The following is a 15,247-nucleotide window of genomic DNA, read 5'->3' as shown; positions in this document are numbered from 1 at the left end:
TAATCTAATCACTAGACTGCGGATCTTTATGTAAAATGAAAGTTGGCTGCCGCTATTACAAGGGACAGGAGCCAGACAGATATTTGATTGTGATCATTTTAAGAAGTTGAAAATAATACATTGGTGTTTTGAAATTATTTTAATCTCTCTAGTGTCTTAAAATGCACCTACTCATGTTTGCTACAAATGCATGAAATCCGCAGTCTAGTGATTGCATTACCTGATTGTTGTGATTTGTGCAGCAGGACAAGGGATATGGCAATTATTATTAGTGCATAACTATGTGTTGACAAATGTGAACAGTGATTGTGAGTGTGGAAAAATTTCAAGGCATTTGTGTGAAATAAACATACGAATTATTTATCGAATCGAAAGTGAAAGTGAAATTCTGGATCGTCGACTTGACCGCGCATCCCTTAGGCCTTCTACCACCGGCTGTGCAGTTCGTCGACCTGGCCGTACGTCCCTTAGCTTTCGGTACTGTCGTATACCTGAAGACATCTGTACAGTTCGTCACCGAGTGACCCAGTGACACACATTTCGAAGCAGCAAATGGATTTACGGCTGAATAAGTGAGTTTTCAATACAATCAGTTTCTGCTTCTTCTCTCGTTTGGGTAACGTTGCCGTAAGTGGGGTAAAAAGATCCACCTATATGAATTGACAAGTAAAGTTCTTCCGCGACCGTCAAAAAGTCTAAAGGAAATGTTGTTCAGAATCATGGTCTTGACAACATATCCAAAGCTCATCCAAATCGGGTAGAAGATAGTACAATCGATCGATTTACAATTACAAGTTTTTACATTTATCGCGTAAACTAAAGCCGACCGACAAAAACTGTAAAGGGAAATGTTGTTCAGAATCATGGTCTTGACAACATATCCAAAGCTCATCCAAATCGGGGAAGATTCACATAATCTCGAGAAACTCTTGTTCGTTGCGGCATCGCGGCGTTACACCACGCTCGTCTCCCGGAGCGCCTGGCTGAACGTGCCATCGCGCGTCTAGGTCGCGCTCTGATTGGTCCGTGTTTTTCGTTAATAACTCCTAAACAAAGCCCCGGCTGACATTGGTGCAAAGGAAAATGTTGCTTCAAATGACCTAAGGAACCTCCCATTTCCCGGAGTCGAAGGGGTTTTGGGACACCCTGTATAAACGTAACATATGTATTTTTGGTTGTGAGTAATTATAGAAAGTATATAGAAGTATTATATAATACTTCTTTTAGTAAACCATATGGAAAAAAGGCCATTTTTATAACTTTTTTTATTTAGATCCATAATGAAAATTTAAAATATGCGCTCAGTAGATCATCTACATATACAGGGTGCGGCCGAATAACATGCACTAGCAGGCACGAGGTGGTTCCTTATGAAAAAATTAGAACAAAATATGAAATAAAATTTTTTCATTTAAAGCTTAGTTTTCGAGAAGATCGAGTTTGAAAATCCTATTTGTATGTACGTCTGCGAATACGCGTTATACGATGCTCGACGAACCGTATAACTTAGCCGTCACAGACTCAAACAATTGATCAAATATTCGAAAGAAAAGAAAATAAATCGCACTACACTTCCCCTTGTACGGTGCTTCAGACTGTGTTGATATATTTCCGAAAACTGTAATCAAGCGTCCTCGCTTATTCACGTTAGTTTCATCTCTATTATGCTTAAAAAGCGACCGTGTACTACTCACGCTATTACTAGCCAGCGTTTTTCTTGTATTTACAAGATATTTATTTAATGTTAGAAAAAATTTAAAGAAGAAAAAGTAGTACTGGTTTTTATGCGCAACATAATTATGGCGTTTGTAATTTGTTTGTGTTTAATACTATATATTTTGCTGTATATTTTTTTATGTCACATGAAGCGTGTGTCTAGACAAATTCATCTGCATACTGCACATGCAGCGACCTATTTCATACCATTGTGTTTACAAGTATTCTTTATTGGTGAGGCTACAGTAAATGTTCAATTAAATTGGTATGAAATATTAAAAATGTTTCTTCCATTTCTGACCTTGTATTAACTTGACAGTTACTGTGCACTATACGGATGAATTCGTCATCTAGACATACTCTTTCATATATATGTGACATAATAAAATATACAGCATTCCATTTAAAAAATTGAAACTGCACCTTCATATCCAACAAAATAGTATAAACAAAAAAAATTACAGATGTCGATTATGTTGCGTATACAAAACATGCAGTACTACTTTTTCCTCTTTCATTTTTTTCTACGATTAAACTATTTACAAGAAAAACGCTGGCTAAAATTAACATCCTGCAGGATGTTCACGCTATTATGTATATTGCAATATCTCATTTGATTAATTGTTTGAGTTAAGGTTATTAAGTGTGAAAAATTCTAATACTTATTTGGACATATTCCTTATTATAAGAAGTTATTCGAATTAATATTCGGACGCTCTAAAAAAGACGATGACTTTTTTTACATATTATATATATACTATACGATTTGTACTTTTTTGGTAAGCTAGAGCAATTAGTTTACTACAGGATGTGAACAAATTTTTTTTCAAAAATTGCAATTGATCAGAATAGTAGAAATAATACTAAAAGTTCCTTTTTACAACTTTTTCGTGTGGGTCTATATTGAAAATTTAAAAAATATGTTCTGCAGATTTGTGTCGATCAATTCAACATATTCTGAAAATTTCGTCAAATTCGGTTGACGTTGCAATGAGCTACAAACGTTTAAATATGGTATACATTTCAGATTTTCAGCCTCCAACTGCAATGACATCTTTCAATGACTGTCGTTTTTTTCCCGCATCAACCGATTTCGATGAAACGTTCACATATATTGACACAGATCTAACAAAACTTTCAATTTTTAAAAAAATTTCTTTTCACATCCTTTGGTAAACTATAATTTCTCTATTCTCTAAAAATGTCATTGAAATCAATTTAGACACGAGCTATAGAGGGTCAACAGTGGTGAAAATCGCAGTATGTAGACGCTGTTTGTCGGTGATCGTTTTCCAATACTGTTCACAGTGTTTTCTCGACAAATGTCTCAAATGTCATCTGGCCTTCCCTACTACCGCGGGATGTACCGCGTGTACCCCGTTAGGAACCGGGTAACAGTGTTAGGCAAAAATTGTATTCAAATACAATTGTATTGAAATACATTGTCTTTAAACTGTATTTAAATACAAATTTCGAGTAACGAGTAAAAGATACAAAATTTGTATTCGTTATGTATATCGTAGTACAGAGATGGCGCTGTAGAGCCAACTCTGCTGGGTAAGCTCGAGAGGCCTCGGTCGCCGAGAAATGTAACATAATATACTTCTCCCACTTCTCCCGACCGCGCGTCTCGCTCCCCGTAGCGGCCGTAGTACTCGCAGCTCCTCAGAACCAGTACCGTATCAACTGCGCGTTGGGGCGACTCTCGTACCAATAGGTTTCCACATCACCCATAAGGGACTATTGTCAATGCGTTTTTTTTTGTCAATGGTTTCCCCTATAGGCCTATTCAGCTGCGTCGCACGATAATTTCGAGAAAGTAAATTTGGAAAATGGTTTTTAATTATATATATATATACTGTTAAAATTTTACTGACAATTAGAAAAGCTTGATTATTGCACTATTCACGCATGTTTATTGGAACTGTTTTGTGAATCCGAAATATCGAAGGGAAGGTTATATGTACTGGACAGTACTTGTACTTTTGACAGTATAATTATAAGAACTATTTTCCAAATTTATTTTCCCGAAATTTCCGTGCGACGCAATGAATGGCCTATGCGGGATAGCACTGACAAAAAAAGGCATTAACAATAGTACCTTACGGGTGATGTGGAAACCTATTGGTACGAGAGTTGCCTCAACGCGCAGTTCATACAGTACGGGCCTGAGGGACTTCGAGTGCTTCGAGCAGCACGGCCGCCACGTGGAGCGAAACGTGCGGCCGGGAGAAGTGCAAGTATCCCTTGAAAATTCCCTCTCGAGCTTCGTTGACCTTTTCTACGTTCGACAGAAGTCAAAGAATAGTATCGCTAGCCCGATCCGTGTTTTAGGCAATTATCGAGAAAACACTGCACTTGTCATTTTTAGGTCGGCGGGTTTCCTAAAAATAAAGATTTTTTATTAGATATGCCGTGCTTACAAATACATACTTCCATATTTAGATTCGTTTACATAGTTCTATATGAACTTACCAATAATTACAGAATTCATCGGAATCTCATCTGTCCAATTTTGTTTGACGCATCTACAGCCCTGCCGCTGCACGTACCTGAAAACAATCATTGCAGTTGAACACCGATACAATGATTATTGATCGAGAATAATTAACCAATTAGCACAATTAGTAACATTTACAAGTTTTTATTCACAAACCTCGTTCAGTCGGTTTGACGCCGAAGGCGGAGGCAACACCGAATCCGACTCGTCATCGCTACCGTTCATCGCTTTAATTTTTCTTTTGCCGAGTTGAGTTTCTTCTACTCCTGACCTGACTGCAATTCTTTTGCCTTGCCCTTGCCTTTGCACAATCATCTGAAAGTTTTGAATAATATGCAGTAAGGAGTCAAGACGCACACCCGGGTCAAGTGGACGCAACCTTCGGACGATTACCGAAATAGTTGCAATACCGAAACCGATATGAACCTACAAATTACATTTTTTCTCAAATCGTGTAGTACAATATTAAAAAACTTATCGTCTTCTTTAGAGCGGTATTAAACTTTTGTCCGTTACTGTACATGCACTTATTATACACAATGTAGCAGTGGGAAGAGAATATTCTTATTTTGAGATTGAAGTCTCACATATTTTTGGAAAACATCCGCAATACTGAAAATTTCCAAAGGTCCCAAACAAGGAGATTCTACTGAAAATATTCCAAAATTAGACGATTTGCAAGGACTCTCATAAAAATCTTTTAAATTTAAAAATTGTCTACCACCTATTTTGCAAAGATCTCCCGAAAATATTATATTTTCGACAATAATGATATGACCATTCCTCAAAGAACAACAATTATTCGGCTCACTAGTTTTTAAACTGAAACTATGGAAATCAACGCGTCTAAATTGTTTCGTGGCAATCAGACCGGGAGTTAATGGCCCCGCGAGATGTTCCTTTTTAAAAATTGGATATTTTTAAAAATTAACTTTTACTTTTGTGGGAATATTGCATTTTTCTGTATGTCTCTTAACTAGTTGCTCTAACACTTCATCGTTTTGGCGAATTAATTTTAAAATTGATTGTAAGAAATTTTCAAAAATATATGCGCTAAAATTGTCAAGAGGCCCATGATGTTTTACATCCTCCGTAAGATGCACGAGATTGTGCACATTATGAGACACATTGTGGTCTCCGTACAATATTTTGAAGGTTTTTACAAAATAATTTAACAATTGTGAAGCATACTCAATAGCGTCAAAATACTTGGAATTGGATAAAATTGTTACTGCCACGTGTAACGAAAGAAAATTTTCATACTTGTCTCTACTTATATTTTTCAGCAAAACTACTGGGCCGGTATAAAGAAGGAATTGTCTGAATTCAGTTGCTTTCCAACGTTTCAGTTCATTTAAACCTCGTGGTTTTCTATTGAATTCTAACGGAATGCACTTTCTTAATGACAATAATAAATTAGATATGATCGAAAATTGTGAATAGCAAATTTTTGTGGATGGTTTCCCACAGCACCATAAATTAACAAGCAACTTCTTCATTACACCACAACAAATTAGGTGCATGTAATCTAACGGAAAAGATTTGATCATATCAAAATTTGGAATTCTTTCCAAAATACTTGTTCCAGTGTGGTGATCATTATCACCTTTCGTTCTGAATTCAACATCAGTTCTACACGCGATAGGTTCGAGAGATGGGAAACATACCCGGTCAGCAATATAATCTCCTTCGATGAGACATTTGGTGCAAGAATTATATCCCGTATGATATGTCACGCATTTTATAAAAGCTTTCGCGGGGCTATCACAAATGAAAGCTTTTATATGTAGATGATACAAATGTTCATTAATTAATAATCCATTATTGATCAGTAGTACTGCCTCTTCTACGAAATTGAATAAAAAACTATTGACATCTTTTGGCTTCCCACAACCATGGTAAATACCTATCATTTCTACATTTTTATAACCCGCGGTGCAACAAAGAATGGGATAAGCTTCACTGTTAGAACTTTTTGACAAAGAAAGACCGTCGATATTAACATTAATTGAAATTCTATTGTCGGTGAAAGAAGAAATGTCTATGTCTTCGCAAAGTTTTAAAATAGCATGCCTCAAACCAAAATGGAAGTACTTCCCTGGCTCCATTTGTTTTGTTATGATATTATTTCTACATGTTTTCAAAAGGGTTCTCGCGTCTTTTGGTAAGTGTGGAATGGGCTTCTGTAGTATAGGCAGTAAATCGTTAATCGCGGTATGTGTAACATTATGCTTTACAGCCCATTCTGCTAAACTATCACGAATAATTGTATCACTATTGTCTGCTATTGAACCGCGCATTGAATCAGTGAAATTGGGACTTTCTGCAGTTTCTTCGCACTGAAGATTTTGTACAGAAAGTTCGTTTTCACTTCCACTTTCCGATGACGTATCCAAATAAATTACATTATGAAAGGCATGTGGAAGGTTATGCTTTACAGCCCGTTCTGCTAAACTATCATGAACATTTGTATCACTACTGTCTGCTATTGAACCGCGCATTGAATCCGTGAAATTCGGACTTTCTGCAGTTTCTTCACACTGAAGATTTTGTACAGAAAGTTCGTTTTCACTTCCACTTTCCGACGACGAATCCAAATAAACTGCATTGTTTTCAGTAGTACGTATGCCCGATGAAGTAGAAGGTTCATCTTTTTGATGAGAAGCATCGTACAAAGGACGCGATCTTTTAGCACGCATGTAATATTTTTGCATATTAATTTTGCCAGTCATGTTTCAAGCTACGGAAATTAATATAAAATTTTTTAATTAATATAAAATTAATACAAAATAATATAAAACTTCACCTGGAATGCAAATGATGTATTTCAGCTGCACTCTTCCAGTCAGTTGGAGCACTGTAACACGAATCCGTTCGCGGAACGATTAGCGTAAACGAGAACTCGTGGGAGACTGTGGAAGGCTGAGCAGAGCAATAATTGTATAATCGTGAGCCTTGGCGGCCATGGGCTGAACCTCTCCCTCCACCTTGGCTGGCTAAGTTCCCCCACCACCCTTCTGACATGCCGTCACAGAGTGGGCCCGATTGAGGTTTTGCTCGATATTTATGCACAGGGCCGTCGCGTGCGGCTGTGCAGGGTGTGCCCATGTTTAAACAATCATAATGTATTAGTATTAAGTATCACTGGATTCGAGAAAGTCTTCAGAATCTTTTGCTATAAAGAACAATTCAATATCTTTTACAATAACGTCACAATATTTGTTTGAAGTTGAAAAATAGGTTTTTTTTCAAAGTGATGTTTCTCAAAAGCTGTGCGTGTAGAAGAAAAATTAAGGACAGATTCGCAATCATCGCGAAAAACTCTATAAGATCCACCCAATATGTATATTGGAAACATTTTTGGTGTTGGACAGTAGTGTTATATGCACTGTGAAATTTTCATGGAAATCGGTTGATGCGGAGAAAAAAACGACGGGCATTGAAAGATGTAAGAAAGTAAAGCTGAAACTTTGCAGAATATGGGAAAAATAGGAAGATTATGGTACGAACGTTGTTTAACCTTGAGAAAATTCGTTAAACATGTAGAATTTCAAGAAATCGATTTTGCAATATCCTGAGGTCGTAGACAAATTTTGAAACCAGATTTGAAATCGACGTGAAAAAATCTACGAGAAATGATGTGTCGCATGTTAAAAAAAAAAATTTCTCCGCGCGTGGTATTGGAAAAACCACAATTTTCTTGAAGTTGTGCAAGTTTAACGAATTCTTTCAAGGTTAAACAACGTTCGTACCATAATCTTCCTATTTTTCCCATATTCTGCAAAGTTTCAGCTTTAATTTTTAAAAAATTTCATCGCTCTATCTCATTTCTGTCGAAAGTTCTTTGATTTTGACACAGATTTCGTCGGTTTAGCCCAGTGTGTGGCGCAGAGAAAACATATGTATAGTACATACATTGTGTACATACAATGCTTAAAAATGGATTAAATATTTGAAATGCGCTTACTAACATATATGAAACCACCATTAAACTCTATTTTCTGATATTCGGTGATTGAAATCTAAAACGTTTTATTTTACTTTTGAATCTTCTGACTTTGCCTTTAGAACGCTGTATCTCATCACCGAATTATCTAAAATGAATTATATTTGGTATGTGAGAGCTTTAAAAGGTTGTTACTTGATAGGAAAATTTTTTTTCAATGTATTAAAGTTGAAAAATTCAATTCTGGCCACGAAAACAGGGTCTACAGACCACTGTGCCAAATACGTGTACTTACCGTCGCTGGTTAGGAGTCGTTCGGCCCTACCTGGGACCGTACTAATTACTTTACAACACAGCGAACTGTGGCCGTTAGCCGATCCTTCCCGTCGCCTTGTCCGGCTGACTTTCTGAAAATTGTAACGTATTTTTTAATGCGTCCGAATAGTAACGGAAAAAGGTCCGGTCTTGCCAGCGGCAAAACAGTGGGGGTTTGTCGCTAGTTTGGTGACTTGACCATTTTCAACGTTCCCTCATACAAGAGGGTATGGTCGACAATTGTTCCTTCGCACGGAGGGTTATCTCGGTTCCACGACGGAACGTATTTATATATTGTGTACACTAAACTAATTGAAATAACTGCACATCTAGAAGGTTCTGGGGGGTGTGCCACTTTTTCACGTGGGGCACCCTTGGCATTGGAAAAACCCAAGAATACCGAAATTTATTTCGGTTTTGGTATAACATCCGTTACACCGAAATCGGTATTTTATCACAGTGATCCTGATTGGAAAAAAATGAACTTTTAGATATCTACTTATACTGAACGGGTTTTTGCTTTTGAATGATCATATATCTTGAAAATGAAATATTAATGGAATTGAATAAAAAGTTTTAGAGAAAACGAAGCTTAAAGTCGAGCAGTTTAGAAATGATGTTTTTCTTCAATGAAACTACATTTCGTCTTCTAAGAATCTTGATCATTGCATTTAATACTTTCATTCGACGTTTATTTCTCGATAATAAGCATTTTTCGGCGGTGAAAAATCATAACTTAAATTGATAATTCACGGACAGCGGAGGTCTACCTTCATTCATATCGGAAAATTTGCGGCAAGCCTTCCCCTACAAGATTCCGGAAGAATCTATAATCTAGAAACTAAATGAAAGCATTTCTTCGTTGAAATGAATTGGTAGTTTGAGAAATACCCACCAGTTTGAAGGTATATTGTATTCTCATATATAAAACAGATGAAAAATAACCATAATGAAGTATTTAAACGTTTGCTTGACGTGTATCACTTGACGAACGATCACTTTTCGTATCGCACAGTGGGGTCTTCGCCCGGTTTGTGCGATCAAAACTGTTTCAAAATTCGCTCAACGTTTAAACTACTGCAACTTTGCTGAAATTGATCAAAATGTGATGAAAAAGCACCCATTTTAAAGCTTGAGATTTCTACTTTTTTTGCTATATACCGTTTTAATTGAAATTGATATTTTGAGCGCAAAATGTGTCCCTAAAGAGGAGTGTATCAGATTATAAAGTTTGTAGCTATTATTTCGCTTTTATAATAAATATTTTAACGTTATTCGTCTATTTTATGCACACTATCGACAAGTATATAATCATGTACAATTAAAAGATCTTTTCATATACAGGGTGTCTCAAAATTAGGTCCGGAGCCGAAAATGGGAGGTTCCTGGGATCATTTCAAGCGACATTTTCCTTTGAAAAAATGTCGTCCGCGGCTTCGTTAACGAGTTATTAACGAAAAACACGGACCAATCAGAGCGCGAGCTAGACGCGTGCAGCCCGGCGCGCCGGCAGCCGAGTGTCGGTGGCATGCCGCGATGTCGTAACGAACAAGAGTTTCTCGATTATGTGAATGCTCTCCGATTTCAATGAGCTTTGGATATGTGGTCAAGATCATTATTCTGAACAACATTTCTCTTTAGACTTTTTGGCGATCGGCTTTGGTTTACGATATTATTGTAAAAATTTGTAATTGTAAATCGATCAATGTACTATTTCCTATCCGATTTCGATAATCTTTGGATATGTTGTCAATACCATGATTCTGAACAACATTTCCCTTTACAGTTTCTGTCGATCGGCTTTGGTTTACGATATTATTGTAAAAATTTGGAATTGTAAATCGATCGATGTACATACTATCTCCTCGCCGATTTCGATGAGCTTTATTTCAAAGGAAAAAGATATTTAAAACATCGAATTTATAACATATTTCAAAGTCATCGAAATCGGTGAGGACCCACATCATCGGCAACTTTACCCGCACGATAGAAGAAGCACAAACTTATTGAATTAAAAACTCACTTATTCAGCCGTAAATCCATTTGACTACCACATACAACCACCACACTTTTACATAATTGTTGAACTCGTAGCACACTTTTATAACTCGTATCGATATCGCACGAAATTACTTACTCCGACGCGGAAAGATTTCGATGCTCTTCGCAATGCCGCGCGAAACTGTGCTCTCCCAGCGTACAATGTATTCGATGAAGGCGTCGTTTAAAACAAATGAAATCGTTCCCAAGGAGATATTGATTTTTCGAGAATCATATGGCATTGATTTTTCGAGAATCATATGATTCTCGCAAACACCGATTCGAAGATTATGTAAAAGTGTGGTGGTTGTATGTGGTAGTCAAATGGATTTACGGCTGAATAAGTGAGTTTTTAATTCAATAAGTTTGTGCTTCTTCTATCGTTCGGGTAAAGTTGCCGATGATGTGGGTCCTCACCGATTTCGATGACTTTGAAATATGTTATAAATTCGATGTTTTAAATATCTTTTTCCTTTGAAATGAAGCTCATCGACATCGGCGAGGAGACAGAATGTACATCGATCGATTTACAATTACAAATTTTTACAATAATATCGTAAACTAAAGCCGACCGACAAAAACCGTCAAGGGAAATGTTGTTCAGAATCATGGTCTTGACAACATATCCAAATATTATCGAAATCGGATAGGAAATAGTACATCGATCGATTTACAATTACAAATTTTGCAATAATGTCGTAAACTAAAGCCGATCGACAGAAACTGTAAAGGGAAATGTTGTTCAGAATCATGGTATTGACAACATATCCAAAGTTTATTGAAATTGGCGAGGATTCACATCATCGAGAAACTTTTGTTCGTTACGACATCGCGGCGTGCCACCGACACTCGGCTGCCGGCGCGCCGGGCTGCACGCGTCTAGCTCGCGCTCTGATTGGTCCGTGTTTTTCGTTAATAACTCGTTAACGAAGCCGCGGACGACATTTTTTCAAAGGAAAATGTCGCTTGAAATGATCTCAGGAACCTCCCATTTTCGGCTCCGGACCTAATTTTGAGACACCCTGTATATAGCCATGGCGCAAACTATGCATTTTCCACCCGGTTGTTCTTTCGTGATGCTGGGGCTCTGTAATACATACTACGAGACCCATGCTATCGTGTGTTTAGATTACGGACTCGCGAGATGTTCATGTAACACAAGAGATAACCATTCGGCTAAGCCTCTTCGTTCTGATCGAATTCAGTCGGAACAACTCTGTCGTAAAGTAACGTGTGCAGTGTGATCTGTGAAAATTTCACAGTGCATATAACACTACTGTCCAACTCCAAAAATGTTTCCAATATACTATTGGGTGGATCTTATAGAGTTTTTCGCGACGATTGTGCGAATCTGTCCTTAATTTTTCTTCTACACGCACAGCTTTTGAGAAACACGACTTTGAAAAAAACCTATTTTTCAACTTTAAACAAATATTGTGGCGTTATTGTAAGAGATATTGAATTGTTCTTTATAGCAAAAGATTCTGTAGACTTTCCCGAATACAGTGATATGCAATATTAATACAGTATGAATGTTTAAACATGTTTAAATAATCGTTAAAGGTGGAGATGCATCACTTTTGCCTCAATTGTTGCCGATATTTTTGAGTTTATCTTAAAAAATAAGGGTCCGGCGTAAAATCTAACTGTATCACGCGATAGAGCAGACTTTTATCTTGAGAAACCACTTTTTCAAGTTTGCAACATCAACGTATTTTCGAATCAAAAAGCAAAATATCTTCACCCGACATGAATTGCTGCGAGTGACGGGATGCGGCGCGGCGAACGGCCGCCGTACTAATGGCTAGCGCCACTGGCGGCAACTCATGTCGGGCAAACATATTTTGCTTTTTGATTCGAAAAAACGTTGATGTTGCAAACTTGAAAAAGTGGTTTCTCAAGATAAAAGTCTGCTCTATCGCGTGATACAGTTAGATTTTACGCCGGACCCTTATTTTTTAAGATAAACTCAAAAATATCGGCAACAATTGAGGCAAAAGTGATGCATCTCCACCTTTAACGATTATTTAAACATGTTTAAACATTCATACTGTATTAATATTGCATATCACTGTATTCGGGAAAGTCTACAGAATCTTTTGCTATAAAGAACAATTCAATATCTCTTACAATAACGCCACAATATTTGTTTAAAGTTGAAAAATAGGTTTTTTTCAAAGTCGTGTTTCTCAAAAGCTGTGCGTGTAGAAGAAAAATTAAAAAAACAAAGTTGACCTTTATTTATATGACCTTTTTGTGTTCACTGACGAAAAAAATAGTAATATGCTTCACTCGGTACCATTCAAGCCTTTACTGAAACATTTTTTGGTACGAGTAACACCAACGAGAAAATCAAGAGGTCAAAATCGGGTAAGACATCCTGTACAAGGACACCGCATGTTCGTTGGGGATCTGGCCGTGGAGTGGGGGGTAAGGGGCGAGGGTGTCCTCTGTGAGTATAAAAACTCGCTCCCTGGACTGGGCTCTTCGTCACTTACCAGTCACTTACCCTTCTGCAAGTCCGCGTCGCGTCGAGTGATACGAACGTTTCTGCTTTACTTTTGTGGCAGCAGTCGATTTAGGGAAGTGTATAATTGTATTAGTGCATTGTGATAGTGATAATTTATCCGACGAGTGTACATTTAAAAAAGTAAGTACTTCCATTGCTGTTCTTTGTTACCGTTAGTGTTTCTTGCTGATGCCCTTCCGCTATATTCGTTTCATTGCTACAACTTGTCTTAATTATAATCGAACAAGTTTACTAATGGGTTGGCAAGAAAGTACTTTCGGTATTTTAAGGTGGAATAAAAGCCAATTTTTCGATTCAAGCAACGAACTTGAATGAATACAATATTTTCCACTTTATTCGCGAATAAAGATCGCGATGATCTTTGCAATGTTTCTGCTAGCTTCATAATTCCGCGCTCATGAAACTTCAAGATTTTCCCAAAATTGGGTTTTATTTCACCTTAAAATATCGAAATTACTTTCTTGCCAACAACCCAATATTTAAGGGGGCAGACTGCTTTCTCCAGGATTGCAAGGGTGCGGGATTCGCGTTCTTATTTGTCGATAATACAAACACGGGGATCTTCAGTAGTCAAAAAATTTCTGTATTGCATACGCAATTACAGACGTCTGTAAGAATTAATCAAAATATTTTAAATGGATAGGTGAACGTATTTTCACACAAGCAGAAGTAGAAATGTGTAAAACTCACAAGCTTATAAAAAGTATTAATTTGAATTATTAAAGATTATGGAACAACGTATTGATTCCATGCTGGTGAACATGTGGACTGAGTAAACCGTGAAGATTTGAAATGAAAACGAATCAAAGAACAAGGATCTCTGTATTGGCCAATCGATGAATGGCGCCAAATATGAATCTTTTGAACTCACCCAAGCAACCTACAGTTGTTGAAATACCAATATGAAATTGGTAATGAATTAATCGACATTCAAAGTGCTTTTTATTGAGAGAAACAAAATTTACTTATTTGGAAGGTGATCCAATTGATCGAACCAGTGCGCCAATAATATTAATTGTAGTTTAAGCAATTGTCGATCGAGATCCAGAGAACTGTTAATTTAAATTACGCCTCGTAAACGAAAAAAGAGGACTTTTGAAGGAAATAGCACCCTGGATCGATCTTTTGTCTAGCGTTTTTGACTACTGAACAGCCCCGTGTTTGTATTATCGAGAAATGATAACGCGAATCCCGCACCCTTGCAATCCTGGAAACCAGTCTACCGCCCTAATGTGTAAATAAGTGCGAAGTCAAAAAATGAACAAAAATGTGTCATATTTCCATTCCTTCATTCTATTTGCTATTTTTCTAAATATATTCTCTAATTAATTATATTTATGTCGTAATTATATGTTTAAATTAGTCTCTAAATTTCACCGTACTTTTCAATTCTTAGGAGATATAGACACAAATGGAGCAGTCCAAAAAAAATAAATGGACCGTTATCCAATTTTTGAAGGACGAAACGGTGGAAGCGGTGCCAAATAGTTGGCTGGATGGCAATAGATGTTATTGGCCACCGCTACAAAAATCAAAATTGAGGAACGCAATCCAAAAATGCGAACCGCCTCAACCTTCGTGGCAGTACCATTCTGTAAAGATTTTCAAAAACAGCACCTTTGGTAAGTTAAAGTAGTTACACACCATACATGTACAATTAAAATAATAATTATACAATGCTTCTAGACGACTACGCGAAGGCTAGACGAAAATCAAAGGAGGCCGAAGATACCAGCGACTTACAGTCATCGGAGATGGAAAACAATGTGGCAAAAAAAAGAAAAATTCAACGCCCACAGTGGCTAACAAACAGCGAACAATCATCAGATGATGAGACGCAGTTACCCACTCCACCGACATGGAATAAGAAAACCGATATTGGTATGCGCAAATACAAAAAGAAGCACCCCACATATAGAACATTAAAAATTAAATTCATATCTGTACATCTCATTCCCTTACTCTACAATTATCATATCTGTTTTCATAAAAATATATTTTATTTTCAGTCACCGACATCCACGAGGAATCGCTACTCACGGACAAACGCAGCAAGCGTCCAAGAATGAAGCAGATAAAGGACGAGGGAAGCAGTCGCAGCAGGATTGGTATGTATAACTACAAAAAGAAGCGCCCCACATATAGAATATTAAATATTAATTTCATAGCTGTACATCTCATTCTCTTACTGTAATCAGTA

At 37.1% G+C, this 15,247-nt stretch overlaps 2 protein-coding genes across 3 annotated transcripts; both read right to left on the bottom strand.

Moving 5' to 3' along the window:
• Positions 1-1,176: 1,176 nt before the first annotated feature.
• LOC143218426 (uncharacterized) lies at positions 1,177-9,819 on the bottom strand. Of its 2 annotated transcripts, none has more exons than XM_076443578.1 (4): positions 7,023-9,819; positions 4,373-4,531; positions 4,192-4,268; positions 1,177-4,100 (listed from the first exon to the last, which is right to left on the bottom strand). In XM_076443578.1, exons 1-2 carry the CDS (start codon positions 7,322-7,324, stop codon positions 4,528-4,530), a joined length of 306 nt encoding a protein of 101 aa, XP_076299693.1. In that variant the 5' UTR covers positions 7,325-9,819; the 3' UTR covers positions 1,177-4,100; positions 4,192-4,268; positions 4,373-4,527. The 2 variants fall into 2 exon arrangements, with proteins under 2 accessions (XP_076299693.1, XP_076299694.1); XM_076443579.1 differs by having other exon boundaries at positions 7,023-9,766.
• On the bottom strand, positions 5,000-7,026 carry LOC143218425 (uncharacterized). Its single transcript, XM_076443577.1, has one exon. It carries the CDS (start codon positions 6,946-6,948, stop codon positions 5,137-5,139), a length of 1,812 nt encoding a protein of 603 aa, XP_076299692.1. The 5' UTR covers positions 6,949-7,026; the 3' UTR covers positions 5,000-5,136.
• Positions 9,820-15,247: the final 5,428 nt, after the last annotated feature.

This window comes from Lasioglossum baleicum, chromosome 19 (genome assembly GCF_051020765.1).
Source record: "Lasioglossum baleicum chromosome 19, iyLasBale1, whole genome shotgun sequence".
Classification (NCBI taxonomy): Eukaryota; Metazoa; Arthropoda; class Insecta; order Hymenoptera; family Halictidae; genus Lasioglossum; species Lasioglossum baleicum.
The sequence above is the reverse complement of the archived record's forward strand: the minus strand, read 5'-3'. Positions and strand labels throughout refer to the sequence as shown.